The 19,744-nt window shown below is 33.0% G+C and overlaps 1 protein-coding gene across 9 annotated transcripts in view; it reads right to left on the reverse strand.

Moving 5' to 3' along the window:
- SON (SON DNA binding protein) overlaps nucleotides 1-19,744 on the reverse strand; it is a 34,523-nt gene that overhangs the window by 1,591 nt on the left and 13,188 nt on the right. For 2 of the 9 annotated variants that reach the window (XR_004232929.1, XR_004232928.1), the window contains exons 5-12: nucleotides 17,818-17,964; nucleotides 17,392-17,580; nucleotides 9,833-9,943; nucleotides 8,397-8,513; nucleotides 4,661-4,740; nucleotides 3,801-3,948; nucleotides 291-362; nucleotides 71-186 (exon numbers count right to left, since the gene is read on the reverse strand). Coding sequence is in view for 7 of the 9 variants with exons in the window: in XM_031959324.1 (XP_031815184.1) it covers nucleotides 71-186; nucleotides 285-362; nucleotides 3,801-3,948; nucleotides 8,397-8,513; nucleotides 9,833-9,943; nucleotides 17,392-17,580; nucleotides 17,818-17,964 (906 nt within the window). In the remaining 2 variants the exon portion in view is untranslated. Of the gene's footprint in view, nucleotides 1-70; nucleotides 187-284; nucleotides 363-3,800; nucleotides 3,949-4,660; nucleotides 4,741-7,566; nucleotides 8,257-8,396; nucleotides 8,514-9,832; nucleotides 9,944-16,491; nucleotides 17,290-17,391; nucleotides 17,581-17,817; nucleotides 17,965-18,128; nucleotides 19,557-19,744 lie in introns of those variants that run through there. The other 7 variants (XM_031959325.1, XM_031959327.1, XM_031959324.1 and 4 more) reach the window with 5 other exon arrangements.

The following is a 19,744-nucleotide window of genomic DNA, read 5'->3' on the forward strand; positions in this document are numbered from 1 at the left end:
ACAGCTTTAAAAAATGACAAATTAAGAAATACCCCTAGTTACTTTTAGAGTCTTAGAATTGTATGCTTACCCTAAAGAGAAAGTGTTTGCGGTGATCAGGGCCACTATCATGAACCAAGAGAAATTCAGGTGGTTGCCACCTTCTTTTATTACAGATTTCCATCAATGCAGAAACAGGATGTTTACCTAAGACCCAAAAGTAACTGATCAGAAACTAATTTCACTAGTTTTAATGAATAAATTATGAGTTTAATGTAAACATAGAAAAATTAAAAGTAACGTACTCTCACCTGACAGATCCTTCATCGCAGCAGAGAAGTTTCCAGATCTTTTTTGTGCTCTCTCCCCCACAGCAACAAGACCTAAAAAGGACATAAAATTACCATAAATCTCAAGTATTTCTTACTTGTAGTGAACATTTTTATAACAATATAAATTACTATAGGATCAAATAATTTAAACAATATGTTGTTATCTCAATGTAATGACTAATATCAATCTTTTATTTTCCCAGTTTCTATCTGACATTTCTGAAATGCCTGATCTACATGATCCTTCTGCTTATCAACTCATACTACAGTATGCCACCAAAAAAAAAAAAAAAAAAAAAAAATTCTGAGAATGCTACATAAATGTCTAACTTTGCAAAACCTAACATGCTTAAAAACTATTTAGGTAAAAGTTTCAAAGATAAGAACAAAACTGTTAGCTTCAACAGATAATTAAAATATTATCCTTTACAAAAAGTGCTATTAACACCAAAAGTAATTATTTCCTCATCTGTCAGTGAGAAACCCTAACCCTAACCCTAAATATAATGCAATGCTTAGTCCTAAGACTCAGTAGGAGCCAATCAATATTAGTAAAGATAGTTTCTTATCTAGAGCTTTGTACTGAAACCTCAGAACTGATCGTCTAAAATGTTAAATTCCAAAGAAAACAGCCATCTATAGCTGGGAATTTTCTGATATTAGCTATGTATTACAGAGGAGAAAAAAAAACAAGAGAAACAAAAATGACATTTCTTGGAAATATCTACAGATCTTTCCCTCAATAAATAAATACTGAACATCGTCATCAAGTAATGTGTAATCAAAAAGAGCTGGAAGCTACCTTAAAATCACTTCTCTAATATAATTTTCTTAGTTCCCTAACTAACAACTTACCAACTACATCCCAATGATCTTTGCTTTCAATAAATTACACCTCCACAACTTATAAAGCAATATGCCAGATTTCCATCAAACACAACAAGGACCTGAAAATTTTAATTCTATGCCAAATAAGACTTTTTCTAATTTACCAACAACATCCAGATAAATTAAGTTATTTTAAACTGAGTTTCCTTGTCTATAAAAACTTTGAGAAGTTAGAGTAGGGTAAAGCTAACTAGATTATTTGTAAATTATCTTTCACAATACTGTTAACAATCAATTAAGAAGTATCCAGCACTAAATGTGTAATTTTGAAGACTGTGATTCTATGACATGCAAAATTGAAATACATAATCTAACAATGATTATTTTACTAAATGTCATATTACTTCAAGTCAAAGAAAAACAGGACTCAACAAATATTAGTTCATTACAAATTGGAGTAATTTTGATGTTCATGTCTTTCAGAAAGAGTTAATGGTCACCTCAAGTTACTCAGACATTTACTAAGGGTAAACTATTAAGACACAAAATTTAGCTAAATAATCTAATTTAAATAGGTAATTCACATTCCCAAATGTCTACTTCTATATTTTGTTATAATGTGGAAGTGGCCACTGGATTCCTAAATCAGCACACTAAATAAATTCTAAGACAAATGAATTCACATACTGACAAAGAAAATGAACCAACACAGCACAGTGGGAAAAACTCCTGAGTTTTCAATACTGAGACCCAATTCTTCCACTTCTTTCTGTGTGTACTTTACCACTCTGTTCTCAGTTTCCTCATTTGCATAATGAGTTTGTCTTTAATCTTTTTTTTTAGGTCTATTCTTTTCATATTATTTTCAATCTCAAGATACACATTTTTCCCGGACATTTTAATATAAGTGTCATAAGACATGGAACAAGTTGCCCCTAAAAGAAAAGATAGCTCGCCCATTTTCTACAAAGAGGGAAACAAAGCTGGCAGAATCCTTTCTCTTATACACTCAACAGGGGGAGAATAAGATATAATTTCATGGAAAATCAGATCAGTTAAGTCACTCTGCACTATTCATTTTGAGTGTAAGCAAGTAACCTATCATTATAGATAGTTTAGAGGCTATGCCCCAATATTTGGGACAGAGGATGAAGTAAAGAAATTTTTGTGAGGAACCTGATAAGATACTCTAAACCAAGTCAATCAAATAATTTCAATGGAAGGGTTGGCATAAAGATAGCAAAAGAAAAAAGTAGCAAACTACAAATAGGAATTAAGAAATGAAAGCAGACTTGTGATCATGAGTACTTTCTTTAGAAGAGTCAGAAAGTGCATGGTAAGGATAGAACAAAATCACAAATACAAAATGAAGATGTCCACATCTTAGCAAGAAACAACTGGTGACAAACAGGAAATCTTTTAGAATTGAGTCTGTGACATTACCACCTGAGAAAAGGTCAAAATTAGCACCAGCTTAGAAGAAAATTGAGCAGACACTATATATAAATAAAATTCCTATATGAATCAGGTATGGGTTAAGATATTTCTTATCTCTAATTCTTGGAGAAATTTAACACAAAAAAAAAAACCAAAAATACAAAACAAAACATAATAAAGAGGTGAAGAGTCTTGAAACTACATTAGCCAATAAAGACAAACTCTTTGCCATAAAGAGATTTGGAAGTCAAGGACAACACCAACACAGAATACAAGCTCAAATGTTGGAAAAGAGAAAATTACAAGCAGCTGTCTCATGAAAAGAAGCTAGCCATCAAATATATAGCAATGAAACTGATGCTGCAGATCACAATTTTAAAGACATTAAGGAACCTATTTTCAAGATAACTGAAAAGCGAAAACAAAACACCAACAGAATAAAAAAGACCCTGACTCATATTAACTGAAAAGTATGACTGAAAAGGCATCAATTAATAACTAATATGCCAATTTATTCATCAATCAAAACATTTAACCACGTAAATGGGGTAGCTGTGAATAGGAGTCATAAAGACTTTTTGAAAATGGTTTTCTAGATCAGAGCCTATATTTAGTGATACAACTGACTGAAAGGTAGAGAATATATGATCCCACTGTGTTTATAGTTGGTTCATTTAAAAAATTGATTCACTAAAGCAGAATCAAGCAATCTCCCATGCATGATTTAAGTTCATACAAAAACACTAACTACTGAAATAACTGTGCATCAATCATCAGGCATTCCTGTGCGTTACTCTCTCTTATGTTTTGCTAGGCCCCACAGATGGGGGCAAAATTGCCAACATAATGTGCATTAGCATTTTCAACGATCCCAAGGAACTCTTAATACAAAAGACCATATTCTCAAAAGAAACATCATCTCAGCAACTGTATAGTTGACTATACTATAATTCATTGTGAACACCCTAACATGCAGTGAAAACTACTAGTGTCAAAACTACTGACAAAATGTTGTAGTCAATCTAAGATTATAAAGACAATGTTCCCCAAATTCTGGAAAAGTTCTTATGTAACTGAAAATGCAGTAACTATTTCCAAACAACAAAATTTGAAAAACCAAGTTCAAATCTTACCATACGTTGAGAACATATTATTATAAATTAAACATAGAACAATGAAACATATAATTAATTATACAAAGCTTCAAAAAAGTCAAAGAATTACCTTTTCTGTCTGTCTTAAAGTCAACAAGAATAGGCTCTTTATTTCCTTCTTTGTTTTTTCCTAATCCCTCTCCTTCTCTCCAGCCCATTTTTCTCATCAGAACGGCTCCCATTCCACCAGTTACAGGCGCTGCTCTTAAGAATTGATCCTATCCAAAGAAAGAGAGGTAAAATGTCCCAATTCTAAAGTTAGAATCTGATTATGAATTCAGTTAACTTTCTAAAATTATCTCACTTTACTTCTAGATGTTATATAGAATAATAAAGCAATAAATGAATATTTCCATGATTTACCCATACTGGAGTTTCTATGTTCTAATTTTTTAAAGTATTAAATAGTAGGTTTTATTGGAAAGTTGATTACGATGATTTAAACTAAAATGGCAATTTTAAAACAATGGCCCATATGTCCAAAAAAAATTAGAACATTCCTTTTTTCATCCACTATTTACGTTCACTGGTATCTCTTCTTAGCTTGCAAAATAAAAAAAAGGCAGTGTTAAAATATTTGACATTATTAGCTCTCCCAGGTGTACCTAGTTAATGAACAAAACCAAAAACCAAAAAAAAAAAACAAAAACAAAAACAAAACAAAAAAAAAAAACTCAGAAAACATTTAGAAATAAAGTTCAAAGTTTCAAGTATACTTTTGTCCAAAATTCTTCCAAATGCTACCATAGCACAAATTTAAAGGTTTTACTTAAGACAGTCCATATCAATATTAAAATTATTCTTACATATTTAATTACATGTCTATCAATAGTAAAGACAATCACAGACACACTGTAAGTATACCAAACTGAATTCTTTTAAAACCTGAGGTTAAAAGACTATAAAAAACTTCCTTAAATGTTTACATACCTAGGCCTCGGTGGCCGCAGTGTTGTGAATAGTAGGGCTGGCACTGACCGGGGCAAGAAGGCAGCTACAAGCATTTGGCCCTGAAACAAGTTTCCATATAGAGGGGTGAAAGTTCACAGGTTATTCTGTGAACTATCATCTCTCCTGTATCCAACCCACTGAACCATAATTTCCATCAAAGCAGCAAACTGCTTAATGTCTTAAAATACACAATACACTGGCATTTTCAACACAGTCAGGTATTTTCAAACAATAAGAAATATATTAAAGGGCATCTAGGTATACCCAAAATGAAGATACAAGAGTTGACTTCTATTGAAGCAATTGTTTCAAATGCAAAATGTGCTTCTTTCCTTTTTAAAAATTGTATTTTTATCTGAGCTAACAAGTATGTTATTAGGAATTATTAACTTATCAAAACGGGAAATGACAATAAACAATTACAATAAATTAACATAAAATTAACACTTCCTGTTATTGCTAAGTTAATACTAAAAAATGTCCCCAAACTACACTGAAGCTGTGTGATCTTGTTTCCCTCAGCTATTTAGCTACTGGGGGAACATATGCCAAAAAGTCCCAATTGGACATTAAGTTTAACAATGTGCTCTGATGGAAGGAGGTAGCTGTGGAGATAAAAAAAAAAAAAATACACACACACACACAGACACACACACATATACACATATGTATATATATATATATATAGTATATATGTGTATGTGTATATGTATATATATGTGTGGGTGTGTGGGTGGGTGTGGGTATATATAGCCCTGGTTCAGTTCCTCAGGCTCATAAATTTAGATAGATTTAGAGCTAGAAAGTTCCTCAATTGGTGCAGGCCATACAGAGTGTGTGTATTAAAAAAAAAAATCAATTAATACTTATATATTAAACTGCCTTGATGCTACACACCTAAAATGATTTTTTTTTTTTTTACTTACTTCCAGGTTCATTCTCCCCTCTTTTCCACCAACCTTTCCCTAAAGAAAACACTGTACAGTGTACAATTCAAAAGCAAACTACAGAGCACCCTAGACTTCAAATTCTTCTGAATTCTTTACCATGTTTTATTTATATAAAGTTGACAATGTGGCTGATTCATCTCACAAGGTCATTACAGAAACTTCAAAATATCCAAATAAGTTTTAGAAAATATACCAACCAATATAACACACATTTAGTAGAACCAAAGCAATTTTTTTCTAATGCCTTTTTTTTCCTCTAACAAAGATTGATCTTAAATTCAATTTCTACAATAGGGTAAATGGAAATATTCATGAAGATATTAACATTTAAATTATGTTTTTTATAACAAGCAGAAAAAACAAAAGACTATCACATCTTTGTACTGATCAATTAAAGTTTAATTTTTGTGGTTATAATAGGAATAAGCAAAATCTATGAATCTTTTAATACTCCTTAAATGCATCTCAAAATAAATAAACATAGAATATTTTCTGTCAGGGAAGATGCTGCACTTTCAAAATTAGTTAGCAGTTCCCTTCTTTAATATGGGCATGATCTTTTATATGGAATTCCTTTTCAATTCACATAAGCCAAAAAACTTATTTAATGAATGTAAATATTAAATTTTACTGATAACAAAACATTATTGCTTTTGTCTGTAACAAAATTTTATTTAAAAATTTATTCCTCAGGGATATTCTAAATGACATTTTAAAATACCTGTAAGCAATCTATTTCCCTGAAGATAAAAAGGAAAAAATTTTGTAGGGGAAATTTGAAGAAGCCAACCACTACATCAACATAATACCAGGCTTTTAAAAAATTATTACTTTGAGAAATATACTATACTCCATAATCAGTCACAGTCATCACTTTATTACCAAAATTAAACTGGAAATCTCCCAAATGAAAATTTCTCAGCTATTTCTATCCAATATTGTTTAGAGTTGTGGGATCATAATATACCTAAAGGTCCTAGGTATGTATCCTCTATTTCTAATTTCCTAAAAAGATGCATTCAATCCTTAAAGATATAAAGTGTAGTAACAAAACTTTACAGAAATAGATTAAATGGACAAACTTCGAAAAGAAAAAAGGAATGCCATTTTAAATGCTACAAGAAAGTTTTTAACCTATTATCAAGAATAAAACTGTATCAAAAACAGTGCTATGTGTATTAAAACTTCAAATAATATGTCAGTTTCTAACCCAAAGTGTTCAAGAACTGTCTCCAAAGAATTAAATACATAGTAATTCCATTAAGAGTCACATAGGATATTAATCTGGCCAGTTATTCATTGTACACATTGTCATGCAGCTATTTTCAAAAATAGCAAGCAGAGAATACCCAAAGTTCAATACTGGCTCTGTGAAAATGATGATCTACAAAACTTAATGTTTCAGAGGTGAACAATCAAGTTATTATTAGGTACACTTGCCTGGAGCAACTAGCAAATAACATCAATACCTTCAATTATAGCACCTTAGCTTAGTATATATGTACTATATTCTCGTCATGCCTCACAACCCTGTGAAGCAGGTGATAATTGCTATTGTCTCCATTTGGAGAATCTGGAGTGCCAAGAAGTTACTTGCCCAAGATCACACAAGGAGTCAGAGGTAGAGCCGGACATAGAACCCTTCCCAGGCCTTTAGACCACGCTGCCTCCCAGTTTCAGCACTGGTATGATGCCAATACTCCTGAAACAAATTCCCAACACCCTCCCACCAAGCCAATTTCCTCCATCATCATGCCGAAAAATTCATTTCTTCAGGAAGCCCTTCCTTAACCACCTAAGGCTCCCCCAACAATGAGGTAGCTGTAGGTGGAGTCCGCAGATTTTATTGCAGAAATCTGAAAACAGATGCACCTATGTCTTCGCCGCACGAGTCGTCCATCCATTCCCTTTGTTTTTAGGGTCTTAAATATCCTGTTGTTCTCCTGAGATCAGTGGTTCTCAATCTGAGGTCTGTGGACCACCAGTGGCCATGAGGGCCTAATTGGTGGTCCATAGCATTCCCCATTCCAACCCTTCACCCCCAATTCCCACCCCGTCACCACTGCCAATCCCCAGCCACCCTCCCCCAACCCTCCAGTCCCATGGCAAAATTGCCACATGCAATTGTTCTAGAGCTGGGAATCTCCCCACTACTTCTGCCTAAAAACCAACTAACTAAGAACCAATGGGAAATAGGAGAGGGTCTGGAGGTCATGAAAGGGGTGAGGAAATGGGGCTAAGGGATTCTGTGGGAGGGTGCAGGCACTAGGGTAGGGGCAGGGAATTAAGGGAAAAAACAGTGGGTGGAAAGTAGGAGGTGGTAGAGGGATCTTAGGGGTAGTGATCCACCAAAGATAAACCTTTCACGCGTCCCATGATGAGGAAAAATTTGAGAACCACCGCTTTAAGTTATTAGATTAGTAGCCCAACAGGAACTGTGGAATATTCTTTACAGCACCTGGCACACAGTTAGCACTCAAAAAATGGTTAACAAAAATACCACCACCAAAAGCAACAACAATAATAAATTTTAAAATGACCTAAGGATATAAACTGGGTGGATCATGAGCCAGTTTTAAACATTTGCCATTTTTCCATGGATCAGGTCCATCTTCAATGTCCATCCTAGAGTATATATACATAGCAAATTTACTTATGAATTTCAGTTAGAACCAAACAATAGGTTTCTCACTCATGCACTTTAAAATTTTTTAAATGTTTTAGGATTCTATTTGGATGCATGTGTCTATCTGCATAATGAGTACCTTTTTTATCCAGGCTTGAGCACCAGTATTTGCCAACTGTTCTTGTGTCAGAACTTGTACTCCTGTACTTCCTGTGAATTGGCCTGGTATTGAGTTTAGCTGAGCCCAGGCATCAATCTAAAGAAAGAAAATAATCATATCTGAATTAAAAAATGAAATTAATATATTATTAACAATATATCATATTATAAACAATCTCATTTACCTTTTGAAAATGTGTTTTTAAGAGAAAATAGAAATTTTAAACAATGGATTTTTAAATAAAGGCATTATGATCATAGATTATGATCATAGATTAGAGCTGCAAGGGATCATGGAATTCTCTCATACAATCCCTTTATGATACAGATGAGGAAATTAAGACCAGAAGGGGTCCAAAGTTACACTAACAGCTTTTTAAACCCATGTCAGAGAATCAGAGATTCAGAACTAAAAAGGCCACAAATCCAATTTTCATTTTACAAAATAGGAAACCGAGGCACAGGAAACTCAACTGACTTGCTGAAGGTCATAGGTAATAAAACTAAGAAAAAGATTACAAATTCAGGTCTTCTACCCACTTCTGGAGTTCTTTCCCCTGAACAATGTATATGTTTTTTAAATTACTGAAAGTTTAAATCACCATGGTGTGCATTTTGCTGTTACTAGAAAATGACTAAAAATGAATGATCTACATTTTTGGCCAGATTTTTAAATAAAGCTTCTCCAAAAATAAAACAAAAATAATTACAAACCATTCTTCCTATTTTTTGGCATGAGGCAAAAGGAATTTTAAAGGAAAAAATACAAAGTAAACTTTCTTGCTCCCCAAAAAATGTTTGAAACAAAAACTGATGATACTCCGCTAACTTATTTTGAAAAAGTCTCTCTCTCGCATGTATCACCTATATATATTGTAAAACATTAATATTTTTCCACTTTAAAACAGAATCTTTGAACCTGATCAATGTGAAAAACACAGAAATCAAGATTTAAAAAAGCAAAGACATCTAATGTTTAAAATATGGTTATAAATTTAGGTAAATTTTCACTCCTCATATTCCACTAAACGACAAAAACCAAAAAAAGCCAAAGTTTGGGCTCTAAAAACTCTGCTGTCAAATGCAAACATCAGACTAAATATGATTTGCTTACAAGGAGATTCACACATCCATACTCTAATCAAGTCTCTTCTCTCCACATTCATGAACAGGTCCTTGTTTCATATTAAAGATTTTATCTACAATTAAATGGCAAAGTGACCACTAACCTAATGATCAACATACAGATTCAAAACTTGCATTACCTAAAATAGTCATCTTAATTAAAATAAATTACTCCTTTCAATATTCTGAATAACCAAGTTACTCTTTCAACTTTATTTTCTAAATCTAAAACAGGTTAAAACATATATATCCCCTGAATAGACACCTGCATTACAGTAGATTGTTACATACCCGCTCTTGTGCTCGATTTAACATGCTCATGGCCTCAAGGTCAAATGCATTTTCACTAAGTCTCTTCTGAGCAAGTGCACGCTCACTCATTGCTGTAGAGATGTCCACAGGCTAAGGAAGAAAAAAAAAATTTCAAATTATCATGACCTAAAAAAAATATTTTTCATACCAACTTATGCCCTTAGTTATTATATATCAAAATTTAGCAGAAAGGAAAACATTACTAATACTGTATATTTTCATAGTACCTTATATTTCCCAAAGTGCTTCGACATAAAAGATTTCATTTAGTTCTTACAATAAATCAGTGAAGACAGAAGATATTATGAATTACTTTTCTTTTTTACTTAAAAAAAAAAAAGAGAAAATTGAAACACAATGTTCCTCAAATGACAGAATAACACTGCTAAACCCAGGACTTCTATCTCCTACTTGAGTTCTCATTGTATCATACTACCTCCAAAAAGAAATTCTACAAAATTTAAATACTAATTCAATCTTTTCACTGAATAAAGTTATTTTTTCTTATTTTCAATTAAATTTTATTAGAACTTATTTTTTATTTTGGAGATACCTTGACTTATAATTGCCTAAAAAAGGCCAAAAGTTTGAAAAGTTAAAGATATTATGATTTTAAGCTTCCTTTCGAGCAATCACTAACCCAAATCTTTTTACTTTAATTCAAGATGATTTGGAAAATCCAATTTCTTAGAAAATTATTTCTTAATCCTATTACAATTCAGTATGATATCAAAACATCATATATAGGATATAGGAACAATAGATTTGGAGTCGAAAATCTTGGGATCAATTTTTGATTCAGAAATCAAGAGCTAAGAACCCATTGCCATTTAATTAACCTTCCTGGGCCTCAGTTTTCTCATCAATAAAAATAAGGGAGTGGGTTACACAGTATCCAAGTTTTATTCCAGCTTTAAATCTGGTATTTTTCATTATAATTCCTATTTACATAAATTTGTACATATAAAATGAAATCGTTTGAAAATTCCAGCATTTTAAATAAAAGCCCATATTTCGTGTATAAAGAATTTTTTTAAATGAGGAGTCTTTTTATCTAGATGAAAAGCAACAAGTGTTTTTTTAGGGGGCCAAGTATCTGAAAGCACTTTGAAATACCACAAGAAAATAATTTGTAAGATGTATATGTAAAAATTAATTGACCCAAACTAATATTTACCAAGTGTACAATTTATAGCATCCACCCAATTCTCTGGATTTTCCTTTCACAGTGGGAGGGGCAAAAATATCATTACATATATGATCTACATATATGCATTTCAAATTTTATAATTTTTTAAAAGCTAAAATTGAGTTTGTGTGTGTGTGTGTGTGTGTGTGTGTGTATAAAAAGGAGCAATTAGCAAATCATGGGAACTAGATGTTATGGTTCTATTTTATAGTTCTATTTCCCACCTACTGTCCCATTCATCAAGATCTTGACTTACAAGATCTTATATTCAAGCATCAATTTGAATACCTTCACTTTTAATAAAAACGGTTGGGTATTCCAAAATATTTACTTCTTGGATCATTGTGTACAGGTGTGACCTTAGCCAAGTTACTTTCTTTCCATAGGTCTGGTACTTAACTTATAAAATGAGAGGACTGGGGTTATGTGTTAAGGTTCCTTGCAACTATCCTAAGATTCCATGATCCCCTACAGGAGCTTAAAGTCCAAAACAACCTAAGATAATATGCACAAGCATTGAAGTGAATTTTGCTGATAAGAAAGACTATTTCAAATTTCGGATGGCTACTAGATAATCTGCAGTAAAATCTTGTTCTATTCAATTCTGGTTAAGTTTCCATTCTCTAACATTTCTTTTCTATTAAGTACATGCTGAAAAGAAATTCACTGTAGGGATGGCTACCATTTAAGCCCTTAGAAAAGATTTTTACATACAATGTATGAGTATGTTTAAAATAGGTTTGACCATACACAATAATACTAGTCAGTAATGTCGATTTCAAGAAACATTATTGATAAATGAGGCAGACACCATTTAATTGTTAGAAGCAAAATTGGATAGGAGTGTAATTTAACGTTGTGATTTGTATCACTGCATCCATCTTGCGTGTATTTCAACGAATTCTTCCCCTTTCTCTTTCTGTATATGTATGTATGTATATGAATATGTATTTTCCCTACTTTAATTTTTGATGAGGTGCTGTTACATATTTCAATAGTAAAGAGTTGAAATGTTTCTTTCATCCTAAATGTTAAGTCACCTACAAAAATCAATAAAAATGTATTTTAGAGACTATTTTAAAACAAGTTTACTATAATTTGTGTAAATTTGAATTTAAGATTGATACTGAAATTATACAATTTTATTTAATTTCTTCTTATAATCAACCCTAATGATATCTAATGCTGTTTAACTTTAGCTTCATTACAAAACAGCACGTTGACTATTAACTCAGTACTCACCATTTGAGATTACAAGGAGACATCTTTAAAATAATTAATTAATACCACCTTGTAACCTTTTAGAGACATTGAAAGTTTGCCTCAAAAGCCCACTTCTCCGGCTTTTCAGGCTAGCTGGGACAATAATCAATAATGCACAAAAAAAGCTTATTTGAAAATTCTTTGAGAGTACTGAATCACTTTAAGTGCCAAACCCAAATATAATGTTGATTCTAAAAATAAAACAAAACCCCTAAAAAAACTTTATACCCTAACCTTGCATTTTAAAGGCAGCTCAGCAGCTCAAAAGTAATATAAATATTCCAAAGAATGCAAAGCCTACTCTCCAAAAGAGTTGATATAAAATGTCTTATCTTCAGGGATATGATTATTCCTACATATCTTAACTATAACTTTTAATTAGCTTTGAAATCAATGTTGTGAATTAGGACAACTCTAAAATTACTTGATACCATTATTATATATCAGTTTTCCACATGTGGCAGAGAGCAAATCAACTGAAAAGTCAAATTACACTCTCTAATACTTTTAAAGGTTGTGATATATGTATTTAGAGTCCACAATTTCAAACTGCAGCTTTACCATAATCAATAACCACTGTCCATTTGGTAATCTCTTTTTTTCATCTATTAAAGAAGATTATTACTCTGGCAATGAAGTTAATCTAATTTGTTTTATGGCCCATATATTCACAACCTGAATCATTTTTCCCTGGTCCAAATATATATATATACATACATACATATATATATATATATATATATTATTCAACTTATTCTATTTAATCTATATCTATATATATCTATATATATATCTATATAGAGAGATATATATATAGATATATATATATATTATTCAACTTATTCTATTTAGCATCTATCAGCATAAGAAACTATCCTACAGTAAAACAGAATAAAAGTGAACTAGTTTTAAAGTCATAAATCACTTTATCATCTTATATAGGGCATAAAGTAAAGGAAAATTTGAAAAATAAAAGGATTTATTATATAGCAACTAAAAGGATGAGTAAAACCTGAAAGAAATGGAGAGTGAGGTCAGGAGTCAAAGAAATTATATCATGTTATAAAGAATTTCTGATTATCTTTTGTGTTTATATAGATATATCCAGGAGGGAAGGATTGTTTAGAATAGAAAATACAGGATCTGACCATAACCCAAGTTCAAGTCATATCTCATATATCCAAGTAATTTTGTCTTTGTATCCCAGTTCTTAGCACAGTGCCTGGCATATAATATGTGCTTAAAACGTTTAAACTTGAGTGATACTGAGCAAGTCATGTTAACCTCTCAATTTCTCCAATGAGAAGTTTCAACACTATTATATACATATACATATCTGAGCACTTAAAACTATCATAAAAAAAAAATTAAGTTTCTGATTTGCATTAATACAGGGAGGTAGGGCAACTGGAATTGCTTTCATCAATGAAATTATAAATTCAGATAAAAGATTTATCAAGAAAAATCTTAATTTGGTGTTTGAAAATGTTTGGCTATTAAATATTTAATCCTCATAAAAGCAATGTACACACTAAAGGAAACTAATTGTATGTAAAAATTAATTTCAACCTATACAAATTAATGTTATCGAGACAAGAGATGGAATAATGACTTTAAAAACTTAAGTTAAACTAACACTTGATAAAACCTTTATATTAATAAATTTCACTTTTGTGAGTGATATCTACCTATAAGAACTAGAAAAGATAAAGAAGGAACCAAAGTGAGATTTGCGCATGCTCTCACACACACACACACACATCTATCTTGAATAAAAGTGATTGCTAATCTTTAAATATTACAAAATTCTAAGATTTGGCTGTACTGGAATATTCAGTTATTCTTGACTGCATTGGGGTAGGGGGTGGGAACGTAAAAAAGGAAACTCAAATTCAAATGTATTTATGAAATATATTTCATAATTTGTTAATAAACTTAAAACTAGAGTTTCCTTGATTGTTTAAATAATTTTACAAAGAAACAAATTTCTCCTGGCTAGATATAGTATTAATATTACTCTAATTTAAGAAACTTTTCTTTTAAACCTCTGAAGTAGTTAATTTTATTTGATTTACCAAAAAACAATCCCTCTTATTCTACAATACATTTCTCAAACATTTATGACAGTATGACCAAAATTATAGTCCTCTGCTGCAGACTCTTCATATATAAAGATGTTATTACTGACCCACTGTCAATAGTATAGTTTTTTATAGTAGCAGCGATGGTTTTATGTTGATCCATCCACATCTTTGTGTAGTCCCATTTGGGACCAACAGTAGTACTCATTTTTGTAAAACTGGTTGGAGTTAATGCAGTTTGTGGCCAGAGTTAATTGGTTTATATATAGAGAATATATCTTTTTAACCTTTACATTAACAGAATCGTTATTTGATATGTGCAAAGTTCATTTCCTTTATTAAATGAAAAGCTCCTTGACAAGTAATTCTACTACCAAAAAAGATATTGCTGCATTAATACACTTCACTGCCGAGGTCATTTCAACTCCAAAAATGTGGCATTTTAAGAAGGTATTCCCCCACAAATCTATCACTAGCTCCTGAATAGATGTAGTTCCCCTCAAAAATTTGTTCACTGGGTACTTCATAAAATTGATTGTATTTAGTATATGATACCAATATTTCCACTTCCAAAATTTTCTTCTAGATGTTTTAATATAACTATGTAATATGTAATATGTGAATAACAGGTGAAAAGGATTAATTTAAAAAAAAAAACCCACTTCACCCTTTTGCAAACTGTGTACATTTTGGAATCACTTAGTCTAAACTAAAATTTAACGAACACTTTTGAGGCACTCTAAGTAGCTAACTACTTAGGAACAGGAGAACAGTTCAGATAGTCAAGTAGATAATAGTTGAATTCCATGAAAAAATTTGTCATATTTATTTATCTAATCCTCTAAATAGGAAGATAATGGATTCAAAGGTAAATGATTTAAACAACCTACATTGGGAGTGGCAATCTCAAAGGATTAAGGAATATGTTACTCAGACCTGTTACTTCAAAAATGGTGATGGGGCAAGTGTGATCAGAATAGACTTTTGATTTAAATTTATACACCTTCCTTTCAGTTGAATTAAATGTTCGCTAAGCATTCTCCCATTGTTTTCTTCTGTCCGCTGTTAATGTTTGCAACCATATTAAATATTCCATGGCAGTTTAGGATCTTAGGAAACATCATTTGGAAAAAGGTAAAATAGTTCTTCATTTCCGCAGCAACACTTCCCATGTTAAAAAGCTTCCTGGCTATTCACAATAATTTTGAATGTGTCCCCCCAATACTTTGTTAAATGCCTAATTATATGCATTAAATTCATTTAAGAAACGTGTATGTTAAGAGGAAACCTAAATCTAAGGCTGTTCAGAATTCCCAATCTAGTTTTTTATATAATAAAGGAAGTTACTAGGCAAATGTTAATCAGGTCCCTTTTGAAAAGTTTAAAACCTTCATGTAACTTGATCTGGGTATTAAATGTTGCCATTAATATAGTTACCAAACAAGGTAAAAAAAAAAAAAAATTAGCTAATATAAGATGACAAGTTTCCAAGTTTTTTTCCATATTGGGGACATTACAGCATGTTTCAATTCTGTGGAACCACAAGCAGATGAGAATCCCCAAAGCAATTATCAGCTGGTAAATAGAATTTTCAATGGCTAGTTCCAATGCCTAGTTTGCTGCATGTCAAAATGCAGGACTTTAAAAGTGCACAGTGAAAATGTTGCCTGTGAATTGACAGGCTAAAGGGAAAAAAATACTGCTATCAAAATGTTATTATGTTTCTGATTTGGGTTCTGTTCACTTTCTAATTTTAAAAAATGGATGTTTACTTATGACATTAAAGGTGTGGAGTGATAGAAGAGTATTCAAGATCTCAGAAGGGGTATGGATCTCTATAAAGGTCTCTATAAAGAGAGACCTATCTCTCTCTCACCTACAGACACCCAAGACTGCAGGAATAGAAGGATGTGGGGAAACCAGCCCACCACTTTTTTAAGGCTTTGGGGAGCTACTTAGTCCATCCAGTCCATGGAGGTGTGTCCAGGCTAGGGGAATAATGGGCAGGAGAAAGAAAAGGTGGTTGAGGGATCATTTGGGAGTTCCCACCCCCCTACTGAATCTCCACCCTCCCAGATCCCCCAAGCGTGATTTTGCACAACAAGTTAAATAAAAGTAAACTGTTTATTAAAAGATACAGCAAAGGTACAGATACAGAGATACATACAAAGATACAGATATATATATATTTACATATATATACAGTCTTGCTGTTCTGATGTGCACTACAATGAGTAGCACATTATTTAGTCAGGCAGCATTTTAATGGGGGTTGTTTGGCATTATCACCACATCATTTTGACAAGATACTACTAGAGCCACACAAGTATTTCCAAGTGTGGATTCCACTTCTCCAACTTTTAATAGTAGCAGAGAGGGGGAGAAGGGAATGGAGAAAGAGGCTGAGCATTAGGTTAAACACAAGAATAAAAAAGGGCCAGGGTAGTGCAGGGGAAGGGAAAATGAGGAAAAACAGAAGGGTACCTGACAAATAATCTGGAAGTACAATTAAGGAACTTTTATTTATGGAAAATGGACTATGTACCCAAGTTGCTTGTCAGCCTGCAAGGACCATTTCAAGTTTGATTCAAGTGTTCAACCTGAAGCTCAGCCTATCTCCCTGATTCCTCTACCCACTAAACTTGCTACCACCAAAATCTAGAGCTATAAAGCCTGGAAGCAAAACGGGAAGCTAAAGAAAAGTTGTACCTTGGGCTACCTCCCCATAAATGCAAGGAGGGCCCAATGTTGGGTAAGGACGTGACAACACTGTTCTCTGCAATTCGATGCTGTTCACTTTGTGGCGTGGTTCCACAAAGTGAATTGCATCGAGTTACTGTGAAATGAGTAGCTGCGGGTTGTCTCATCTGTCGTCTAACCCGGCCCTGCCGTTTAACCCGACCCTAAGAAGAGTGAAACAGAATCCAAATCAGATATAAAATAACAATAAAATGGCAGTTTTAGGTATTTTAAGAAAAAAAGGGTAAAATGTTACTTTTACTTACCTCAGTAGGCAAATTGCTACTGAAGACATTATCATCATCTTTGTTTTCTTCACCATTTTTCTCTACAGGAACCCACTCTCCATAAACACTATCGGCTTCCTTTTTTCTGTGTTGAGAGCCAGATGATACAGGAAATTCTTTTGTCAATGTTACCTGATTTTTTGGTGGAGTTGGTTTTGCAGCAGCAATCTAAAGAAGAAAAAGAATGTTTCACAAATTAAGATTTGATATAAACACTAAACTTGAATAACTGCCACATCTCTACTGATATTCACGTCACATATATTCTCAGGCACTTAATTTTATTTCTCCTCAGAAAACTAAAATTTAAAAACATAATTTCCAAAATGGAATTTAAAGCCAAAATTTCAACATAAACTTTTAAGTTACCAGCTTTTGACTTCTTGTATTAATTGTAGTACTCACATTTAAGTTGAAAAAAATGGGTTTAGGTTCATTGAGTTTAAAGGGATGATGATAGAAAGGACGTTCTTCCTCCTCTTCATCCGAAACATGGGGCTTGTTCACTATAACATCATCATCTTCTTTACTTTGTGCAATCTGTTTGCATTTCTTAAAGAGTAAAAAAAAAACAAACAAAAGATAATCTTACACACCCAGTATACACAGACAATACATCACTTCTTAATGGGACCAAAACCATGTAAAATAACTTTTTAAAGTACAAGTTTACATTTACAGACAGATGAGTTAGCTACTTAGCAGACTCTGGCCAGTCAGTCAGTCAACAACATTTATTGAGCACCTACTGTGTGCAGAGCACTGTACTGGGTACTGTCAGGGAGATACAAAAAGTAAAAGACATGGTCCCTGCCCTCAAGGAGCTTACAATCTAGATCAAAAGACAGAATACATACACATGAAATAACTGAAGAACGCTTTTACAGAGCAACACATTAACAAGTGCAAACTGATATAATACAAACTGAGTACATAAGTGCTGAGGGAATGCAGGCTAGAGTGAACAGAGTCGGGTGGGGTTAAATTATCAAGGAAGATCCCCTTAAAGGGGTTTAAAGCCAGATTGTGAAGGGACACTGATTCAAGAGAAGGAGGAAAGGTATTCTTAGGGGATGGTTAGAACAAGATTCATAAGATAGGAAAAATAAAGATGTCTGTTCATAACTTTGGGGAGGAGTGAAGGGGGAAAAGGGAAATTACTGACATTTTTTTCCATGAATGTTTTATAGACCAAAGACTGAATGGGTTCCATCTTGCATACAAGTAGAGTTCAATTTTTTTTTTTAAAAAGGTAAAAAGGGCAGGGAGTTAGTGACAAGGTCTGATACATGAAGCAGACAAAGTCAATTCCTTCCTGAGAAGTTAGGTAAAGGCTCTGTTGCCTGGCTTAAAAAATGACAATGAAAATTTGGATGGACCTGTCTCTGTTTTCTCTATACAAGCACTAGAATTCTTCACATCCATTATCAATTTGAAAATATCACAAAAGGGGGCTCATTTAGCCAAAAGAACAAATTATATAAGGCTTGTGACCAAAAGGAACAGAAAGTATCGACAGTGGAGGGCTGGCATAAGGCTAGCCAATAACAAGTTTCAACATATGAAACAATGTGGTATTTTCTGGATCCTAGCAGCAATATTTCAGCGTTCTCAAAAAAAAAAAAAAAGAAAAGAAAAGAAAAAGAAAAAAGAAAAAAGAAAAAAAAGAAAAAAAGAAAGAGAAAGAAAAAGAAAAAGAAAAAGAAAAAGAAAAAAAAAAAGGAAAAAAAGAAAAAAAAAGAAAGAAAACCCCACAAAACAAGCCTCAACTGAAAAGACCAAATGAAAACAGTAAATATGCTTAATATATGTTACTGCCAAAACCCGAACCGCAGGAAGAACTGATAATGGCCGGCCATTATCGACAACGGCTGGTACCGAGCGGCCAAAACCCGAAATGTTGATGCGAAAGAAGTTCCTTTCAGGCAATGGCCGGCTATTTTCATTAATTTCCAAGCTCCGGTGGCAAAAGATCATTTCTGAAGATTGTCTGTGTCTTTGCGTATGTGTAGTACACTCGTGGCGGTCAGTGAACACGTCGTGAATGGAAACGAAACGGTAGGCGCGCTTCTGCGTGTTGCTCACTCAACACCTCCTCCATTCAAACGAAACGTCCCGCGCCTCAGTCAGTTTGGCTTCTAAAACTGGAAAGCAAAAGTAATGGGAAGTAACTTTTAGCTAGCGGAGCTTAGCCATCCCGGATAATGGCCTGCTAAACGGAGCTTCTGCCGCTGCCATGTCTGTATTTCGGGTTTTGGCTGCTCAGTGCCAGCCATTATCAGTTCAGCCCGCAATTTGGGTTTTGGCACGCTCCAGAGTCAACATCACTGAA

The sequence above is a fragment of the Sarcophilus harrisii genome, chromosome 3 (assembly GCF_902635505.1).
Source record: "Sarcophilus harrisii chromosome 3, mSarHar1.11, whole genome shotgun sequence".
Lineage (NCBI taxonomy): Eukaryota > Metazoa > Chordata > Mammalia > Dasyuromorphia > Dasyuridae > Sarcophilus > Sarcophilus harrisii.